The 20729-nt window shown below is 52.1% G+C and overlaps 3 protein-coding genes across 9 annotated transcripts in view; all 3 read right to left on the bottom strand.

Moving 5' to 3' along the window:
- Positions 1–585: 585 nt before the first annotated feature.
- On the bottom strand, positions 586–2042 carry HCRT (hypocretin neuropeptide precursor). Its single transcript, XM_024745330.1, has 2 exons — positions 1907–2042; positions 586–1072 (listed from the first exon to the last, which is right to left on the bottom strand). Exons 1-2 carry the CDS (start codon positions 1925–1927, stop codon positions 698–700), a joined length of 396 nt encoding a protein of 131 aa, XP_024601098.1. The 5' UTR covers positions 1928–2042; the 3' UTR covers positions 586–697.
- GHDC (GH3 domain containing) lies at positions 2026–8115 on the bottom strand. Of its 7 annotated transcripts, none has more exons than XM_024745300.1 (10): positions 8007–8115; positions 7305–7832; positions 6883–7004; positions 6222–6723; positions 5629–5821; positions 5438–5509; positions 5228–5361; positions 4818–4903; positions 4383–4561; positions 2026–2047 (listed from the first exon to the last, which is right to left on the bottom strand). In XM_024745300.1, the coding sequence occupies exons 2-10, from the start codon at positions 7720–7722 to the stop codon at positions 2038–2040; spliced, it is 1716 nt and encodes a 571-aa protein (XP_024601068.1). In that variant the 5' UTR covers positions 7723–7832; positions 8007–8115; the 3' UTR covers positions 2026–2037. The 7 variants fall into 7 exon arrangements, with proteins under 7 accessions (XP_024601068.1, XP_024601059.1, XP_024601051.1 ...); XM_024745291.1 differs by lacking the exon at positions 2026–2047 and adding an exon at positions 2249–2291; XM_024745283.1 differs by lacking the exon at positions 2026–2047 and adding an exon at positions 3775–4061.
- Positions 8116–13931: 5816 nt separating this feature from the next.
- LOC112399174 (signal transducer and activator of transcription 5B) overlaps positions 13932–20729 on the bottom strand; it is a 23025-nt gene continuing 16227 nt past the window's right edge. Inside the window, exons 14-16 of the mRNA XM_024744160.1 lie at positions 17405–17456; positions 17036–17143; positions 13932–16525 (exon numbers count right to left, since the gene is read on the bottom strand). Of these exons, the coding sequence (XP_024599928.1) occupies positions 16399–16525; positions 17036–17143; positions 17405–17456 (287 nt within the window). The 3' untranslated portion in view covers positions 13932–16398. The remainder of the gene's footprint in view (positions 16526–17035; positions 17144–17404; positions 17457–20729) is intronic.

Raw genomic sequence — 20729 nt, 5'->3', positions numbered from 1 at the left:
TCGGTTAATTGCAGGAAGATCTTGCCGCATCTCCACTTAAGAACTTCTCCTGACTCTCAGCTACCTACAGAATAAAGTGAAAAGCCTGACGACTTGTGAGGGTCTTCACAATCTGGGCTGCACAAGCCTAACCGCCTCCCCTTCAACGCCTCACTGCTCCCCCAGACTCTCTACCCCACGCTGCAGCTCTCTGGAAGATTTATGTTGAGCCTCAGATTCCCTGCCTTTTCGGCAGGCGCAGCTCCCTCCTTCCCAGCCGGATTCCCCTCCCCTGCTTGCTTTTTCTCTCCTCTGCGTCTCTCCGGAAAGGCCCTGCGATACAGAATGACTGGTAGAGCACCGAGGGACGTGTCTATCCCCATCCTCCCCTCCAAGCACGCACATATGCGGTTCTCTCCGCACCCCAGGGCCTTGCACAGTTCCTTGCTCTGGGAGCTCCCCGCCCGAGAGTGTTTCGGGTTCAAAGACGCCCAAGCTGAGGTTTCCCCGAGCCTCCAGGTTTTCTGGCTCTTTATAGTTAGAAAGACTCTCACGCCCCCTGGAGGGCGGGACGCGACCACACCAGGACAGAGAGCAGCCACACTAACAGAGGGAGACTCGTCTTTATTGCCCTTTTTCTGCGGGCTGACACCGGGCGGGCTGACAGAGGGGAGAGGGCAGGGCCAGGGTAGGGCCAGGACAGGACGTGAGCAAGGGCTCAGACCCCGGACCGTGCCCCGGGCGCGACAGACGAGGTGGCCTCAGCGGGACACCGGCGCCCGGGGCAGGGGCGCGGCGCTGCCTCTGCGCCTGCGCGGCGGCCCATGGTCAGGATGCCGGCCGCGTGGTTGCCACTGGCCTGCAGGAGGCGCTGCAACCGGCCCTGGAGGCCCGGGGGCCCGGGCCGCCGCTTGCCCAGCGTGAGGATGCCGGCCGCGTGATTGCCCGCGCCGTGCAGTAGCTCGTAGAGGCGGCAGGAGCACGTCTTCTGACGGCAGCAGTCGGGCAGAGGCTGCGCGGCCGCCCCGGGCGACAGCAGTGCAGGCGGCAGCAGCAGCAGCAGGAGCAGCAGCGTCACGGTGGCCCAGGAGACCTGGGGAGGCGGAGACCGGGCGCTGAGGGTCGCCCGCATCCAACCCCTACGCCCGGGCCCTGCACAGCTTGCTTCACGCCCCCTCCTGGCCTGTGCTCCTCCCTCGCTGTCGCTTAGCTTGCCTGTCTCTGCGCAGAGCTGTCTGAAGGGCTCTGTTGGAGAAGGGCTCGTGTCTGGCTCCTTTACCTACTCGTCCTTGAAGACCTAGCAGAGCATCTCCTCCAGGAAGCCCTTTGAGACCCCCTGGACAGAATGAATCCCTCTCTCCTCTGGGTACCCATTAGAGCGCTGACCACTCCACCTGAAAACAGACATGTCTGAATCTGCCCCAGACGTTTGTGGAAACTTAGCTCAGGGAAACAGAGGCCCTATTTATCCGCTCCTCCCCCCTCACAGTGGGCAAACACGTGCAAATCAAGGACTGGCAGGATCCAAGCTGTTGTCTTGTCGGCTGCTCCCTTGCAGGGGAAACAGCTCAGTCGCTTTGGGCCAGTTTCCTGCCCTCTCAGGGAGCACAACGTCCTCACCTGTAAACTGGGTATTAAATAATTCCTACTGTGCAGGGCTTCTGGGAGGATGAAATGAGATGACAGGTGCAAACAGCACCTAATACGTCGTGAAGGCTCAATAAACATGAACTCTTAGGAGAACACGGCACAATGCAATGTTAGCCAAGGCAGATACTTGGCCAAGGGTCCACCCCGTCCGCTGCCTCAGAACCCACGTGGGAAAAGGCCAAGAGCTAGACACCTTCAACCTTTCTTCCAGCTCCCTGAGCAGGCCCTCTCATTGCCCCTGGCCTAATGAGTCATCCCTCCGTCCCCGGGTCTTTACCTTTGTAGAAGGAGGATTCATGGTGTCTGGAGCTCAGAGTGGCGTAGCCGGGAAAGGTGTCGTCTGCAGTGGTCCAAATAGCCAGGAGCTTTGGGGCTGTCAACTGCAACCCGCTCCCAGGGTCCTGGGGTTTATAGTGCTCTGGGGTGGCGGGGGAGAGATGGGCGCTTGCGTCCACTCTGGGGCTAGACAATGGCAAATCTAAGATTAGCCTCCTGCAGGAGGGCCGTCTCCAGGCTGGGCCCAAGGAATGGCCGCCAAGGCACTCAGAGACTGGAGGTGGATCGTTGTGCTCCTGGTCACCTCCCCGCCCCCGTCCGTCTGCCTGCTCCCTGGAGATGGGGCGGTCTCCGGGCACTAATGAGGCCAACTTGCACCTAGGAATCTGGGAGCACAAAAGAGGCCTTGCCTGGGGTGCTGGTGTGGGACAGTGTGTCAGGGGAGCTGCTAATTAGGGGCAGGAAAGGAGGCAGTCGTGAGACTCCCTCTCCACAGGATGTGTGTTGGGGGGAGAGGGCAGCCAGGCAACAGGCCTCTGCCCCCGTCCTCCTGTCACTGCTCCTGGGGCCTTCAGGCTCCAGGGCCTTCTTCCTCCACGGAGAAGCTTTCTTAGCTGGCTCTCCCTCCCCTCTGTCTCTCTTCTTCCCTCTGTCCCTTTCACCAACCTCCAAGATGGAGAAACTTGAAAGCCAACCCTGGGCAGTGGGAGGAAAGCAGCAAAACCTGGTGAGATCCTTCAACATCCCCAGCTTCCTTCCTACCTGGCTGGGCTGCCTGGACAGGAGGGATGGAGTCCCATCCCACCATCAGCAGGGAGAGAGCCACCATGGGGTGAAGGACACATGCCATCTCTAGGCTGATGTCTTATCCGGGGCATTGTCTACTGAGCACCAGTTCCGTGCCAGGCCCTGCTCTGGGCACTGGAGTGACAGTGTACATAGGATACAGCCCAGTTTTCAAGGAGCTCCAAAGTCCAGGTGGGGAGGCGACCCGGCAAAAGGCTAGCTCAGTGGAGAAAGGCCTCTGAAAAAGCCTTGCATGAAAAGTGGGTTTCATCAAGTAAGGTCAGGGGAGAAGGCATTCTGAAGAAGGGACAAAGACCTAGACATGACAGCGCTTATTTCTCGCGGGAAGTAAGGTGTGGTCCACAGATCACTTCTCTTACAAGAGAGAGGTGACTGGACAGGTAAGTGAGGCCAGGGTGGGTCAAAGGGTCTTATTGGCTAAGCTGATGCACTGCGGGAGGATTTTAGCAGGAAGGAGTGGTGGGCTGGTGTGGGGGCCGGGTGGGAGGGGGCAGGGGCCTGGATGTGGGGCGTGGAATCTAGAAGTGGTAATTCAGAGGCAGAACCTGAGGCTTGGCAACTGATTGGGATCAGGTGCCGAGGTACTCAGGCGGAGCTGCGGGGCTTTGGGCAAACCTCATGACCCCACGAAGCCTCAGTTTCCCCACTGGTAAGATGGACGGTTAAGCCAGATGGTCTCTGGAGCTGCTTCCTGCTCTGATTCTTTATGATTTACAGTACAGGGCCTGCCCATGGAAGTGATTGGCGGGTGTTGGGCCAGGAAGGGGACTCGTGCTAAGCCAGGGCAAGGGGAGTTGGGGAGCAGCCCCTCCGCATTTAGGTGAAGCTTGGAATGGGGAGAGGTAGGATGAGGGGCTCTGTGTCTTCTGGGTTGACTTAGGCTGTGGCAGGGGTCCCCGAGGGCTCTGCGGGCCCACACACTCAGGGCCTGCCCCAGCCCAGAGGGGGAGTGTGGGGAAAGCCCTGGTGTCCAGAGCTGAAGCTGGGAGGGGAGCCCAGGCTGCAGCAGCACCAGAGCGAATGGGACCACTGGTTTCCCCAAAAGTGGACCCCAAGCCAAGATTCTGGGTGCAAGAGGTTTATTGGGGCGGTGATCCAAGAAAGCACATAACGGAGTAGGGACGGGAGGGAAAGAAGGAAAACCAAGAACTTTGTTAATGAGAGGGTTACCGCTGTGGGCAACTGGTGGTGACCCTCCGAGGGAGACAATCCAGAATACGCTTCAGAGCTGTCCCACTGAGGGACGATGAAGCTGAGGTCTGTGATCACCAGCTCCTGTTCCTTTGCTGACTGAGGGTCACTCCTGAGAGCATTAACTCCCAACACTTCCAGCCTGCCTGGTGCATGGGCTGAGAGACACAGGCACTGTCAGCGTGGACTGGAACCCCAGGGTCTTCCAGGGTGGGCCGGGGGCCTCCAGATGGGGCACTGCTGTTGTCTGCTCTATCCCTGAAGTCAACTCCTCAGAACTGACAGACTAGGTCGGGCCTCCCTAAGGCCCAGCAGCTCTGATGGGCAACCGTCAGCTGACACTCGAAGACCCTGGCCAAGGGCTCCCCGTCCAGAGGGGCCCCAGAGGAAAGAGCAAGGCAGCCCGTGAGGGTGAACAGGGCAGTGGGCAGGCCTCAGCTCAGGACACCACCCTCCTCTGCAGGTACTGGGCCAGGTACCTGTGCTTGAGGACCCGGGGCATCTCAGGAGGGAAGGGGGCTGAGGGGCAGGCAGCGAGGGCTGCCCGCAGTTCTCTGAAGGCCCCCCACCCCACCAGATGGACTTGGGCAGGGCCCACGCTGCCCCGGAACCGCAGGGACTTGTAGCGAGCGGAGGCTTCCTGAAGGCAGTGGTCAAGCTGGAAACAGAACGGCCTCCGTGAGGCTGGTGTGGGGCGTGCGGTGAGGCACGCACGGCCGTGTCCAGGGAACGCGTGGGTAGCAGTTTCGTGCGTATACGTGTGTCCGTGGGACTCATCCCTCCCTTCCCAGAGCCCCAGGGAGGTTCTCCTGCCCACACCCCTCCTCCTCATCTCTCCCCTGTGCCCACAGCACCTGGGGGCATGCAGAGTGAAAGGGACATGCAGTCATACCCTGTCCCTGTCTCTCGTGTACCTTGTCTCGATTTTCCTCTGACAAGTTCCTTAGCCCCTTCAGTGCCACAAACACCTCATAGTGGGGAGCAGAACCCTCGGAGGAATCTGTAGACAAACCCCCGCATCGTGGACACGTGCTTTTGTGAACAGGGCAGCATCGAAAGCCGAAGCCTACTGCCCCCACCTGTTCTTCCCCACTCCCAGGTTCACAGCGGGGAGAAAAGGAGTTTCTTGGCAGGGAGTGGGGTGAATGGAGAGAACATGGATAGAGGCAGCAGGAGGGATGGGAGTTAGATATGGGGAAGGACTTTTGTTAGGAGCAGCAAAGCAGGCTCTTTTCTCTTTCCTAGAGATCTCCCAGCAGGATGGGTATGGGTTGGGGGACAGTCAAGCCAAGGACGGGAGGCAGGAGCCAGTGGAGAAGCTTACCCAGAATGCTGCTCTCCACACAGCCATGGTCCAACAGCCTGGCCCCTGGCCACTGCCCCACCGCCCGGCCCAAGGCCTCAGAGAACACGTCCTCACCAGTGTCTTCGCCTCGAACACTCAGGGTCTGGCCCAGCCTGGGGAGGAGGAAGCAGGAGGAAGAGGAACCCAGGGCAAAAGGATGATCTCTCAGCCACCCAGGGGGTCACTTACCTGCAGATGAACCTGACGACCGGACACTGATTGTAGGCACCAACCACCTGGACCACGTCACCCAGGCGGCACCTGATAGAGTAGAAGTGGGGCTGAGGTCAGGCCCAAAGGCCCATTAGCCCATGCCCCTGGCTTTCAGCAGGGTTCCAGAGGGCCTGAGGTGGCCTGGGGGTGGACAGCCAGGTGGTCACCTGGTGAGGCTGGTGTGGTCAGTCAGCACCAGTTCGTACTCCTTGCCCTTCTGGGCTTCGGCCAGTAGGACGGTGGGGGCAGCCTCTTCCCGCGTTCCTTCCTTGAGTGGGAGCAGCTCAATAAAGGGGCCTCCAGGGGGCAGAAGGTACAGGCCATGGGGCTGCTCTGGCCACAGACTCAGGCCCACCGCCCCTGTGGGGAGCAAGCAGCTTCTGCATCTGGTGGTAACGTTGCTTTCTGCTGGGCAATAGCCCCTCACCCTGGATCCCAGTCCCCAATCCTCTGAGCATCGATCCCACCGCTGCCCTCCCACTCCACCCTTCCTGGCTCCCCCAGGCTCAGCCCTCTGCCTCTAAGGTCTTAATTGGGAAGGGGCGGTGGTTCTGGAGGTGATGGACCTGTGGTTAAATGCTGGTGCGGTGTAAATATGTGTGTCTCTTAACCTCTATGAGCCTCAGTTTTTTCATCTGTAAAATGGAGCTGCTGGTTGGGCAGGATTAGATGAGATGATTATATAGGGCTTGCTGCTTGGCAGCTAGCTGTGTGACCTCTGCCCCCTGCCCTCACCTCACTACCCTTGAGTCTTGCTGACCTCCAGAGGCAGCATAAGCAGGTGAGAAGAAGGCTAGCCCTTGGCACCACAAGGCCCCCAGGGCAGCCACAGCCTCCGCCTGGCCTCCTGCATCCAGAGTCACCACCACCTGAAGCTTTGGCCAGAGCCGAAGGGCCAGTCCTCGGGGTCCCTGCTCCAGGGCCTCCCGCAGCTCAGCTGCCCGTCTGGGGAGAGATGCTCCTGGGTTCCCAGCAGCTAAGGCCTCAGCCAGCTCTTCGCCATCGGCCTCCAGGCCCAAGAAGACGTCTAGGAGCTCGACCGCCGTCCCAGCTTCCAGAGCCCGCAGGCCCGGGGACCTCAGTGCCTCCAGCAGCAGGGCCCTAGGGTCCTTGGCTCCAGCAGGGCCCAACTGGCCCAGGGCATGCCAAGGCCAAGGGAGGGGATAGGGCCAAGGGGAGGAAGGGGTCACACGGGCCGTGCCTTCTGGGGCCAGCACTTCCGGGCAGGTCTTCTTTAGGGCTGCCAGACCCAGCAAGGTGGCCTGGAGGGAGACAAGAGGCAGTGTCGTTGGCCCTGGGCCTGAGCCAGACCCTGAGGCCCCAGGTATTTTGTTTGTTTGTTTGTTTCCCATTCTGATGGGAGGGTTTGGCTGCAGTTAGGGGGTCTCTGGCGGGGTTGGGCTCCAGCCTTCCCAGTTTACCTGCAGAGAGACCTCCCCACGGTACTGCTTTGAGGCAGGAGGCAAGAGCTGCACTCCACTTTCTTCCTCCTGGAGCTGGCTGGCCTTGGTCAGAGGGAGATGATTCCGGAAGACGCCTATATCTGTAGCCCCAAAGACATCGTAAAATCCTCATGAAGCCACAGAGTTTCCCAAGAGTTTCAGGTAAGACTGGTGAGGCCCCTGAGGAAGGAACCCAGAACAGGCCTGGGGGAAGAGGGGCTGTCAGGGCCCAGGATGGGAAAATTCATCTTGAACAATCTCGGGCCTGGGTAGGGTCTCTGGGTCAGGTCCCTCTGTGTTGGCAGTAGAAGGGGGAAGGGAGGTCTTCAGGTTCTGGAATCTGACTGTCCTATGGGGTTTCTTTCTCTTTGGGCCACCTCCCCAGACCCTGGGAAACACACCTGTGCTCCCCCTGAGGGGACAGCGGGGACTCTGGGCTCCCTGCAGACACCGCCTCAGGGCCCGCTGCTGGCTCTGGCCCGCGTGCAGCGTGCTCCGCACTAGGCTCTTCCGCTGCCAGGCGGCTGCCCAGCACAGGGCCCCCCATGCCACACGGTGCTGGAGATGGACCAGCCAGGACAGCCTGGCATCCTGGGACGGCCGCCGCCGCCAGAGCACGGCCAGCGGCAGCAACAGGAGGCACAGCGCGAGGCACGGCAGCAGCGGCAGCAGCATCTCCAAGCAGCTCCTGGCAGGAGGAAGGCCCCCAGGTACTGGCCCTAGGGGGAGGGGGGGAAAGCCATTTCCTCCCCCCCACTCTCCCACGCACAGGAACACCAAGCGAAACCTGTCAGGCAGGTGATGCGGGGGAGAGAACATCAGGGCTTTGGGGTCACACTGACCTGAGTTTGGATCCTGGCTCTGCCCCTCGTTAGCTGTCTGGCCCTGTAACTCAGCCAGCTGCTCTGAGCTCCGTTCCCTTCCCCGATCTGTAAAATGGGAGTAATAATACCCCTCAGAAAGTGCAGGAAAGGCATGGCACGGTGCCTGGCACACAGCAGGTACTTAACGGATGGCACATCTGGCCCACTACCGAGAGGCTCTGCTTTGTCCAGGATCCACCCTGTCCCAGCATCCTGTGCGCCCCCGAAGCCCACATGCACCTGTCACAGCCCACTTGTGCCTCTGCCTGGCACCCAGGGCCCCCTCAGCACCCCCCTACAGCCTCAGTACACAACCGGCGAGAAGGATGGAGCCACAGCTTTAAAGGGCTGGGCCTGAACCAGGAAATCCGGCCACCGGGCCTGAGGGAGGAGCTGGGAAGGGGGGGGGCTCTTAAAGGGGCAGGTTGCCTAAGGGCCGCTGTGCTGGGAGCTGGCCCAAGCTGGCAGGTGGAGGGAAGTTAGGGCCAGAGTATCGTGGTCCTCAGACTCGTATCAGCTTGAGCCGGGAGTGGGGTGCACCCCACCCTGGAGCAGGTGCAAACTTGAGAACTGTTAAAAAGCAAAAATGTTTTCCAATCCAGAATTGGTCTCCACAAAGGTAGTAGAGGAAGGAAATACTTTTGTTATTGAATAAACGTCAAAGCAGAGTGTGGAACACCGCAGGCAATCTGCTGGGACTGCAGATAGAAAAGAGTCTCACCCCCTTTTAAAGCCAGAGCCAGGCAGACACAACCCATTAACACCTGTTCTCAAGATAACTACCTGGTAATTGAGGTCACCACCTGTGTTAGCTTATCGGCTTTATCGCAAGGAAACACAAACTTCTCCCATCCTTATGCCAGGAGGTAGTTTTGCAACTGGGAATGAGGTGCCCGATGGAGCTCGGCTCCCCCATCCTACTGAAAAGCTTGAGAAGCTGTGCTCAGAATGAGGGTCTTCTGCTGTCCGTGGTTAAGCCCTCTCTCCACCTGTGCCCTTGACCCAGGCTCTCAGACACTGAAACCTTTCCCTACACCCTCACCTGCCTCTCCGTCTTGCAGTCTCTCTTCTTCTCACAGCTGAGCTCTTAAAGTATACAATTCAGTGGCCTCTAGTATCTTCATAGGTATGTGCCACACCAACAGTCAATTTTATAACATTTTCGTCACCACAGAAGCAATCCCAGGCCCTTTAGCTATCACCTCCCAATCCCTTCCCACCTCCCTGCCCCCAGCCCTAAGCAACCACAAATCTACTCTCTCTATATATACATTTCCCTATTCTGGACATTTCATTGTAAATGGAATCATATAATATGTGGTCTTTTTTTTTTGTAAATTGAATCATTTAATTTGTTGTGGTTTTTTTTTTTTTTTTTTTTTGCGGTACGCGGGCCTCTCACTGTTGTGGCCTCTCCCGTTGCGGAGCACAGGCTCCGTGCGCTCAGGCTCAGCGGCCATAGGCTCACGGGCCCAGCCGCTCCGCGGCATGTGGGATTTTCCCGGACCAGGGCACGAACCCGTGTCCCCTGCATCGGCAGGCGGACTCTCAACCACTGCGCCACCAGGGAAGCCCAAGATGTGGTCTTTTGAGTCTGGCTTCTTTCACTTAGCATGTTTTCAAGGTTCTTCCATGTGGTACTGTGTACCAGTAGTTCATTCCTTATTATTGCCAAATAATGTTTCATCGTATGGATGTATCACATTTGTTTATCCATTCATCGGTTGATGGACGCTTGGGTCATTTCCACTCTTTGGCAATTATGTAAAATGCTGTTACGAATGTTTGTACAAGTTTTTCTGTGGACATATATTTTCTTGCATAAAAATGGAATGCAAGGGATTCACTGCGTTCCATTGAGTGGAATGTCAGGGTTTAACTGTTTAAGGAACTGCTAAATTGGTATCCAAAGTGGTGTCACCATTTTACATTCCCACCACCAGTATATGAGGGTCCTAGTTTCTCTACATCCTTGCCGACACTTTTGATTATAGTCATCTTAGTGGGGTGTGAAGCGATCTGAGTCAGTTTTTGCATTTTCCTGATGACGAATGATGTCGAGCATCTTTTCATGTGTTTATTGGCCATCTGTATACTTTTTCGGAGAAACGTCTTTTCAGCTTCTTTACCCATTTTTTAATTGGACTACTTGTCTTTTTATTATTAAGTTGTAAGAGTTCTTTATATATTTTACATACAAGTCCCCTATCAGATATATATGATTCGCAAATATTTTCTCCCACCTTTTGTGTTATCTTTGCATTTTCTTGATAGCGTCCTTTGAAGCACAAAATCTTTAGTTCTGATGAAGTCCAACCACCTATTTTTTCTCTTGCTGTTTGTGCTTTTGGTGTTGTATCTAAGAATTCATTGTCAAATCCAAGGTCATGAAGATTTACCCTTATGTTTTCTTCCAATAATTTTATAATCTTAGCTCTTACATTTAGGTCTCTGATCCATTTTTTTGGATCCATTTTTTATTGTGGTAAAGCATACATGAGTTACCATTTTAACCATATTTAAGTGTCCCCTTCAGTGCCATTAGGTACATTCACATTGTTGTGCAACCATCACCATCATGTCTCTCCAAAATTTTTCATCTTTCCAGACTGAAACTCTGTACTCATTAAACAATAACTCCCCATTCCTTGGCAACCACCATCCTATTTTCTGTCTTTATGAATTTGACTACTCTAGGTGCCTAATATAAGGGGAATCTTACAATATTTGTCCTTTTGTGTCTGTCTTATTTCACCTAGCATAATGTCTTCGTGGTTAAGATTCATCCGCGTTGTAGCATGTGTCAGAATTTCCTTCCTTTTTAAGGAAGGAAATATACATTGTATGTATATACCGCATTTATCCATTCATTCATTGATGGACTTTTCTGTTTTTACCTTTTGGCTATTATGAATAATGCTGCTATGAACACGGGTGTACAAATATCTGTTTGAATCCCTGCTTTTAATTCTTTTCTTTCTTTTTTTTTTTTTGCGGTACGCGGGACTCTCACTGTTGTGTCCTCTCCCATTGTGGAGCACAGGCTCCGGACGTGCAGGCTCAGCGGCCATGGCTCACGGGCCCAGCCGCTCTGCGGCATGTGGGATCTTCCCGGACCGGGGCACGAACCCATGTCCCCTGCATCGGCAGGCAGACTCTCAGCCACTGCGCCACCAGGGAAGCCCCCTGCTTTTAATTCTTTTGGGTATATTCCCAGACGGGGAAGTGCTAGATCATATGGTAATTCATATGTCTAATTTTTTGAGGAACCACCATACTGTTTTCACAGCAGCTGCACGATTTTACACGCCTGCCTTCAATGTACAAGGGTTCCAATTTTTCCACATCCCCTACCACAGCTGCTGTTTTCTGTTTTGTTTTGTTTTTTAAATCTTTGACATGGCTCAGTAAGGCTGCCTTTAAAAACTAGATTTGTTTATTTTATTTATTTTCTTAATTTTTTTGGCTGTGTCGGGTCTTAGTTGCAGTATGCGGGATCTTTCGTTGCAGCACGTGGGCTTCTCTCTAGTTGTGGCATGTGGGTTTTCTCTCTCTACTTGTGGCCCACGGGCTCCAGGGCGCGTGGGCTCTGTAGTTTGCGGCATGCGGGCTCTCTGAGATGCAGGCTTAGTTGCCCCGCAGCACGTGGGACCTTAGTTTCCCGACAAGGAATCAAACCCGCGCCCCTGCACTGGAAGGTGGATTCTTTACCACTGTACCACCAGGGAAGTCCCTGTTTTCGTTTTTTTATAATAGCCAACCTGATGGGTAAGAAGTGGTATCTCATTGTGGTTTTGATTTGCATTTCCCTTACAATTGAGCATCTCTTCCTGTGCTTTTTGTCCACCTGTATATCTTCTTTGGAAAAATGTCTATTCATGTCATGCTCCCATTTAAAATGTGTTGTTGTTGTTGAGGAGTTCTTTATATATTCTGGCTATTAACCCTCATCAGACATACGATTTGCGAATATTTTCTCCCGTTCTGTGGGTTGCCTTTTCACTCTGTTAATAGTGTCTTTTGAAGCATAAAAGTTTTTCTATTTTTTATTTTTTTGGCTGCACCATGGCGCGGCTTGCAGGACCTTAGTTCCCCAGCCAGGGATTGAACCTGGGCCACTGCAATGAAAGCACCGAGTCCTAACCACTGGACCACCAGGGAATTCCCAAAAGTTTATTTTGATGAAGTCCAATTTATCTTCTGCTCCCTGTGCTTCTGGTGTCTTGGCCAAGAAATCATTGCCAAATCCCACATCATGAACCTCTGTTTTCTTCTTAGAGTTTTATATAGCTTTAGCTCTTACGTTTAGATGTTTGATCCATTTTTAATTTTTATATATGATGTAAGGTAAGGTTCCAAATTCATTCTTTCACTTGTGGCTATCCAGTAGTCCCAGCACTATTTGTTGAGAAGACTATTCTTTCCCCATTGTATGGTCTTGGCACCCTTGTGAAAAATTTGTTGACCATAGACACATTGGTTTCTTTCTAGACTCTGAATTCTATTCCACTTATCTATAGGTCTATCCTTATGCCAGTACCACACTTTGTTGATTACTGTTTCTTTGTAGTAAGTTTTGAAATCGGTAAGTGTGACTACTTCATTTTTATTTTTCATTTTGTTATGTAGGACTGTATTGTCTAATTTCCATATATTTGTGAATTTTCCAGGGCTTCTGATAAAGCTGCTCGACACCATTAGTCATCAGAGAAATGCAAATTAAAACTGACTCAAGTCATGTCACACTCCACTAGGATGGCTATAATCAAAAGGTCAGAAAATAACAAGTGTTGGCAAGAATGTAGAGAAATCAGAACCCTCATGTAAAATGGTGCAGCCACCTTGGAAACCAGTTTAGCATTTCCTTGTTTCTCGTCCAAGTAAACCAGTTTCCTTGTTTAGTGAGTGGCAGGATTATGTTAGTGAGTCTATCTGCTCCCCACTGCCCACCCCCACACACAGTGTGAAGCCTCTGATATTGCCACTTAGGGGGGAGTTATGCCCACAGTCACCCTAGCAGGACAGTGATTTGCACAGATCTCTCCTTGTCTCTTTCCCCGACCACACCCAGCTGTTAAACTACACTAGTTGCTGGCTGATTGCTATATTTTTCAACAACGCCCTGGGGAATAAATGGCTCCACAAATTGATCCAATCAAATTCAGGCTTCTGGGCTTCCCTGGTGGCGCAGTGGTTGAGAGTCCGCCTGCCGATGCAGGCAGGGGACACGGGTTCGTGCACCGGTCCGGGAAGATCCCATATGCCGCGGAGCGGCTGGGCCCGTGAGCCATGGCCGCTGAGCCTGCGCGTCCCGAGCCTGTGCTCCGCAGCGGGAGAGGCCGCAACAGTGAGAGGCCCGCATACCAGAAAAAAAAAAAAAAAAATTCAGGCTTCTTTGAAGGGATAGTTTCAAAGGTCGGTATTTGAGATTTGTTCTGACCCTGAGAGAGTTCCTCCCAGCTGTATCTTTACCCATTTCTTTTCTTTTCTTCCTTCCTTCCTTCCTCCCTTCCCTCATTTCCTCCTCCAGGGAAGTCCCCCTAATTGTTGTTTAAGAGTCAGCTCAGCTGTTCGGTGCCCTTCCTGTCTGTTCTTTTGTATTTGATAATGGCCTTGGGATAGGTTTAAGGCAGCAGGAGCCAATATCCTATCATAATTGGTTGTGTTAGCTGTCTTTCCCATGTTTTTGGTTGCGTTGGGTCTTAGTTGCGGCACACGGGATCTTCGTTGAGGCATGTGGGATCTTCTGTTGCAGCGCGTGGGCTCTTCATTGTGGCGTGTGGGTTTTCTCTCTCTAGTTGTGGCGCCGGCTCCAGGGTGTGTGGATTCCCAGACTGCAATCCTCTTGAGGGCAGGAATGATTTCTCATCCCATACACAAGCCTGGCTCAGGGCAGGCACTCTTAAATGTGCTGCATTTTAAGGATGAACTTTCTAACAGGAATAGGAGATAAAAGACTATCATTCTAATTTTCAAAACCTCATGTGTACAGGAAGGTAAGAAATGCCCCCATCTGCCATCAAAGCTGGTGACACACACACTCTGAGGCAGCCAGTGCCCAACTAGTTCCTCTTTTCAGAGTCACACTGATGATTTCAAATTTTTCCCTATGAAAGCCACTCTATCTCACCACCTGATGGAAAAAAATAAAAAGAGGACTCAATGTTGTCCATTTAGAGGAAGTATTTATTGTAACATAAAATACACAAGTCGTAAACAATACTTTTTTGGTGCCTATATACTAACCTGCATCAACACTAAAATCTGTATCTGAAATAATTTCACAAAGTTTTATAAAGAAAAATTATAAAAAGTATGTTTCCATTTTAAGTTATATTCACTTTTAGTCTCCCTCCCACCCCCTACGAAGCCCTGCACATACCACACATTGAAACATTTTGATGACGTGCATATGTGTGTCTGGGAGCGAGTGAGAGGCTGAGGTGGCCAGGACTTGCCTGTCACCTCTCCTTGCGGTTTGCAGAACAGGGAGAAGAGAGAAGATACATGCAGATAGCGAGCGCAACTCTCAGTCAAAAATCTCTCCCATCTACAGGCATAGCCTCGGGAGAACGGAGGACAGCTCAGCCACTGGACGTGCGCGGGAACCCCAGGCTCGGGGCAGCCACTTTCTTGGGAACCTGTCCCCCCAACCCCAGTGCTAACTATGCAGTGAGAGCTCTGCCCTCGGCACGCCTGTGGCTAGGCCCACTCCTCATCTGAAAGTGTGTCAATCCCTGCCCCCAGGGCTGCTGGGACAACCAGGGCCGGCACTCAGGGTGCCCCGGTGTCGGGCATGAGAGGTCTCTTTGAGTCCAGGAGCAGCCAGGCTTCCTTTCTACCTTTCTCCAACACTCCCAACCTCAGGGGGGATTTTCATCAAATCTTGAGGGGACGTCAGGGGCTTCGCGGCATCCTGCGTCAGTGCTGGTATCCATGGAGGAGTCCGCCTGCTCCTCAGAGGCAGAGACGGTCTACTGCCCAGCACAGAAAAGTAAATCAGTGTATGAAACCAAGCTAGGGCAAAGAGCAGCTTGTAAAAAGTCCTCTTTCAATAAATAATTTACTACAGAGGAATATTTTCCTTTAACATCAAAACACTGATAAATTCAGAAGTTATTTTTGTAAAAAAAATATGTTTATTTACTCACATGTATAAAAATAACGTTTTTAGGGCCATTCTCTCCTGGGTGTGGTCAGGCCCTTCTTTTGGAGGGGGGCGCTGGGGGTGACCTTACAGGCCTAACCCCAAAGTTATACCTGCTTCCCCCTCTTCCCACCTGCCTGCCATGGCCCATTCCTTCCTTCTGGTATAAAGCTATGGAACAAACTTTGGATAAAGTTATGCCGAGGATTTTTGGTTTTGCCTTGTTTTTGCAAAACAAACTTCTCAGCAAACTCGCTGACTGCATTTCCCCAAATTACCAATGCCGACACCCAGCACCCTGCACCAGGGTGGCAACGCGCTGGTCCTGGGTTCAGCCCACATTCCTGCCACCCGCTCCCCAAGACATTGTGTGCAGACAGTGAAGGGAAATGAGGTGACCTGCGTCCCAGTGGCACAGGACCTGACGCAGGAAGAAAGAATTCTGATGTCAAATTAGGGTGGGAAGGGAAAAACAAGTCCCAATTTGGAAACAAAAACACCATTCAACCTTTGCAAAATGCCGTTATCAATAAGCCTTTGAAAAGCCTCGCTTGTGCCTCTACCAGCACAGAGGAAGGACGGGCAGACTGGACAGCCACTCCCGGGTAACAAGGCAACGTTCTCAGCGCCTGCGAGCCGGGGCTGGGCAGTCCACTCTGGCCACGACACAAAGGACATCAACACTGTAAGCTCTAGTCATGTGACTCTCTTTTCTTTCCTCTACTTCATCAAACGTGCCTGCACACGCGTACACACATAGGAACTAAGCGGCAACTCCGTGGGGGCTGGGAGTCAGCGGGAGAGGCAGAGAACATTTAGATGGGTTACGGGTTATTTAAAAAGCCACTACCCGTCGGAAAACCCACATCTTCCCTTGCCCCAGCGACTGCTCTATGCCCCCCCTTCTCCCATCCCTACCGAGGAAAATGGGGATTGGGGGACAGGGAAGGAGGGAGGACTGGTTTTCTTTGTGAAAAGGCAGCTTCTACGTTTCAGAAGAAAAGTGGAAACGATCATGTTCATAGATCAATGGCTTGGCAGACACAGTGACAAAGATTCACCAGACACGAGGTGCTTTCACCTCCCTCTGTCCTTCTGTCACTTCAACAGCCGCATGTCCAAGTTCGGCCACCCTCAAAACACATGGCCAAGTTCCAGGGTGCATGGAACTAACTACCTTTCGGCACAAGGTTAAAACAACCGCAGCCTCTGTTTGTGGCCCCAGTGCTGCAGCTAAGCTCCGGACAGCAAGGGGGAGAAACAGCCCAACATGCAATCTCACACACACACACCCCCACACCCACACCCACACACTCACATTCCCGTCACTGGTGCCGCCAGGCACAGAAACACTAAAGTCACAACTAGTAGTAACACTTCACGTTATGAGTATTGTTTCCAAAGCGAAGCGATTCATGGAATTAAAACATCCACAAAAGTAACTCCTCTGGCGAGGATGAAGAAGCTGGAGGTGGCCACGGGGGGTCACGACTGTGCGTGGGGGATCCACTGACTGTCCATAGGTCGGCCTAAGAGCTCCTCCACGCGCCGTGCCACGTCCATCGTGTCGTCCAGATCAAAGTCCCCATCGTTGTCAATGACGGGGTCAGGGCTTCGGAGGGAAAGGGGAGAGGTTACGGGAAGGGAAAGGTTGCCAGAGGCCAATGAGGAGCAGCAGAGTCCACCCCGCACCCCCCCAGGTGAGCGGCTCAAGACCGACCGCCTGCACCCTTGGCCCAGGCCTCGCAGGAAAGCAGCACTCTGACCTGAACCCTGGGGCAGAGTCCTTTGCTAGCTGGTTGGACAGAGTGACTCGGACTAAAATATCCAGCCTACCTGCCCCTAACACTGGCTGCCCGCACACACCTAAACCCCACCTGGTCCTTATAAAGAGCCAGAAAAATCTCCACTTTAAGAGAGGGGAGCAGGTGCCACTCTAAACTACCAACATCTACTGGTTGAATCTCTCCCTCCCACCTGGGCACGTGCCAGAGCCCGGCCCGGCCTGGGTGATCTCAGACCTAGAGGAGCTCTGGGTTCCTTGCCCACCAGCCCTCTGGTGCCCAGCCTGAGGCCAAGTGCCCAGTTCCTCCCCACGGAGCCCCAGGAGAACACAACCTACTTCTGTGGGTACATGTTATAGTGAGCCTGGGGGCACACGGCTGGGGAGGGGGCCTGGTCCATGTAGGTGGCGCTGCTCCCGGCAGAGTCCGCAGAGGCGCTCACAAACCTGCGAGAGGAAGCAGAGCACAGCCTCAGCGGGGAGGGGCTCGGGGGCCACCTTCGTGTCTTTTTCAGGTGCGGAAGGACAGAGTGCCCCCTAGGGCTGGGGCCCTGGCTGCAGGAGCGGGGCCCCGGGTACCGATGCCCTGGTGACCAAGCCCAGCTCCCTCCCCAGGAGGGGCGGCAGTGAGGGGTGAGGAGAGCCAGGTGCGGGGGTGAGAGGAGAAGAGAGGCAGCAGGAGACCAGAGCTGGACCCGGGACACTTACTCAGGGACCACTTGCTTGATCTGTGGCTTCACGTATCCGTCCACTGCTTTAGCTGCCGAGGGGGAAGAATGATGAAAACCAAAGTTCTCAAATGAAGTGAAAATGCAGTCTCCCTTAAGAATTCCATCTTTTCTTAGGATGAGACACAACTGCCTCATTTTATCTTAGGATCCAGTATAAGCACATCTTTTAATCCGTTAGGAAGACCCAGTAGAGTTGAGAAGCCTCGATACTGACACCGCAAGGTAAGACAGCTTCCAAGTTGGCTTGGATGCGTTAATTAATTCTTCAAACCACAGGAAAGATATGCTTCAATACAAATCTAAATCAGACATTAACTGCATTCTAACTGTAAAAAGAAAACATATCTTAAAAAGTTTAAAGTGGCAGATGCAGAAAGACAGGGGACAAAACGAGGACCAACAGGAGGAGGTTGCAACAGGACAAATTCTCATTCAAATAAGGAAGAACACTGTCATCACAGGAACTCCCCGAAAGAGTCTCGGGAAGAACTGATTTCTTCATCACTGGAGGTTTTCACGTGGAAGGTGTACCAACGCTCGCTAGGGGTCACGCGGAAAAATCTAAGCATTAGAGGGGCATTAATTTGACTTGAGGATCCTGGGAGTTACTCTAGTTCTGAGCTTCTACCGTTTTAGGAAAGGGAATGTCACTCTGTCAGGTGTCTGCGTGCTCTTTCCGTGGGGTTTCTGCACTCGGGGGTAATACGATGGTCATGCCTCCCAGTGGGTGCTGTCTGTGCTGTGTGGCAGGCTAGGGATAACCTAGCAGATAAGCTAGAGTTACCTTTTCAAAAGGCTGATTATGGAAATCCAGCTAAGTAGGTAGTAGGAATGTGATGGTCTGAAGTCGGTGAATGAAGTCTCGTTTCCTGGGTGTGTAAATATGGAAATAAGTATAAGCTTAACTATATCAGACAATGAAGATTCCGCTGAGGTCAGAAGGATGACTCAGCCCAAGAGAATGAACTGCTCCGTGGGTCACACCGTGCTTGTTATCCTGACCTGCTTCTACTGGGGCTTCGAATGTCAGGAGCTGCCTTTTCATGGTATCTCATATGCTTTTTGTGCTTTATGGTCTACAGAGAATTTTACGGAATGGCAGAACAGATAAAAAAACAAAGAAATGCTGTGAAAATAGGATTGAAAAATCTAGATTAGTTGTGCTAACAAAAAGGAGCAGTGGTGGCTTTAATCCAAAATACCACATAAGTCTAAAAATATTTTGGCTTATTTCCCCACCTAGAAATATAACCAGGTGGGAAGGCATGATACAAAAAGCAGAATCTATAAAGGAAAAAGGTCAGTAGATTGGGCTATACAGAAAATACAAGTCTTTGCACTCCAGCAAAATAAAACCTGAATGTTAAAAGAACAATGACACACTGAGAAAAATCTCTGCTACAATAATAAAAGCTTTGTTTACTATATAAAAAAACACTTGCATATTCTTAAGAAAAAAAGGAACTCCAAAAGAAAAATGAGCAAGGAATAGGAACGTACTTCACAGAAAAAATACAAATAGCCAACAACGTGGTGGTTAAGAAGTACAGGCTAGACTGAGCTCAAACCCTGGCTTGGCCTCTTCCTAACTGTGATATCTCTGGTAATTTACTTCACTCCTCTGTGCCTCAGCTCCTCAAATGTAACACGGGGATGGTGACAGTGCCTACTTCACACACCTGTTTTGAGGATGAAATGAGAAACTATTTGAAGCGTGCTCAGAAAAGTGTCTGGTATGCAAGTAAGCATTCGACAAATGTTAGCTGCTATTATCATTCTAGTTATTATTATCTTCATATGAAAAGATATTTCGACCTTACCTAGAATCAAAGAAATGAAAATAAGAACTAAGATTATCATTTTTATGCCTATCAGACTGGCAAACATGAAACTGCTGAAGAGACACTATCACTGGCAGAAGGAGGATGGAGAAGCAGGTACTCAAACAAGACGTCTGTGGGAGTGAAAACGGATTCCACTTTCTGGGGGGCAACTCTGGACAGATGTGTCCAAATGCTTGAAAAGTATATACCCCTTGACACAAATTCTACCTTAGGGATTTTTCCTAAGGAAACAGCAGAACAAGAATTGCATGTACCAGGTTATCTCAATATTAACCAAAAAAAAAAACTGTGAATAACTTAAATTTTAAGTATCTTAAATAACCAACATAGGATCACCATACAATGGAATTCTATGCAATTGTTAAAATGATGCTGTAAGTTTATATTTGCTAACCTGTAACTCTGCCTGTGATATATTTTTAAGTGAAAGAATAATCAGGTTACAAATGACGACGTATGGTTATAACCCAAACCCGACATGATCTGGTCCCTCCCACTGCTCTGCCCTCATGTCCCACCATTTCTCCCCTGCTCGTTCAGCTCCAGCCTCCCGGGTCCTCATGAGTGCTTTTTTTTTAAATAAATGTATGTATTTATTTATTTTTGGCTGTGCTGGGTCTTCGCTGCTGTGCACGGGCTTCTCTACTTGCGGCGAGCGGGGGCTACTCTTCGTTGGGTGCACGTGCTTCTTTTTTTCTTAATTAATTAATTATTTATTTTTGTCTGAGTTGCATCTTCGTTGCTGCGCACGGGCATTCTCTAGTTGCGGCGAGAGGGGACTACTCTTTTGTTGCGGAACGCAGGCTTCTCATCGCGGTGGCTTTTCTTGTTGCAGAGCACGGGCTCTAGGCGCACGGGCTTCAGTAGTTGTGGCACACGGGCTCAATAATTGTGGCTTGAGGGCTCTAAAGGGCAAGCTCAGTAGTTGTGGCATACGGGATTAGTTGCTCTGTGGCATGTGGGATCTTCCCGGACCAGGGCTCAAACCTGTGGTCCCTGCACCAGAAGGCGGATTCTTAACCACTGCACCACCAGGGAAGTCCTGTGCTTGCCTCTTATTGCGGTGGCTTCTCTTGTTGCGGAGCACAGGCTCTAGGTGCACGGGCTTCAATAGTTGTGGCACACGGGCTCGGTAGTTGCGGCAAGCGGGCTCTAGAGGGCAAGTTCAGTAGTTGTGGCGTACGGGCTTAGTAGCTCCGTGGCATGTGGGATCTTCCCGGACCAGGGCTTAAACCTGGGTCCCCTGCATTGGCAGGTGGATTCTTAACCACTGTGCCACTAGGGAAGCCCCCTCGTGAGGTTTTCTAAGCATGCCAACCTCACTCCCACCTCAGAGTTTCTGCTCTTGTTCTCTCGGCCTAGAATGTTCTCTCTAGATCTATGTGTGGCTTCCTCACTTCATTCAGGCCTACTCTGATGTCACCTCCTCAGAGGAGCTTTCCCTGACCACTCGAGTGA

The sequence above is a fragment of the Neophocaena asiaeorientalis genome, unplaced genomic scaffold, assembly GCF_003031525.2.
Source record: "Neophocaena asiaeorientalis asiaeorientalis breed wild unplaced genomic scaffold, Neophocaena_asiaeorientalis_V1.1 scaffold1, whole genome shotgun sequence".
Classification (NCBI taxonomy): domain Eukaryota; kingdom Metazoa; phylum Chordata; class Mammalia; order Artiodactyla; family Phocoenidae; genus Neophocaena; species Neophocaena asiaeorientalis.
Note: the sequence above shows the minus strand (reverse complement) of the source record. Positions and strands in the feature narration are given on the sequence as shown.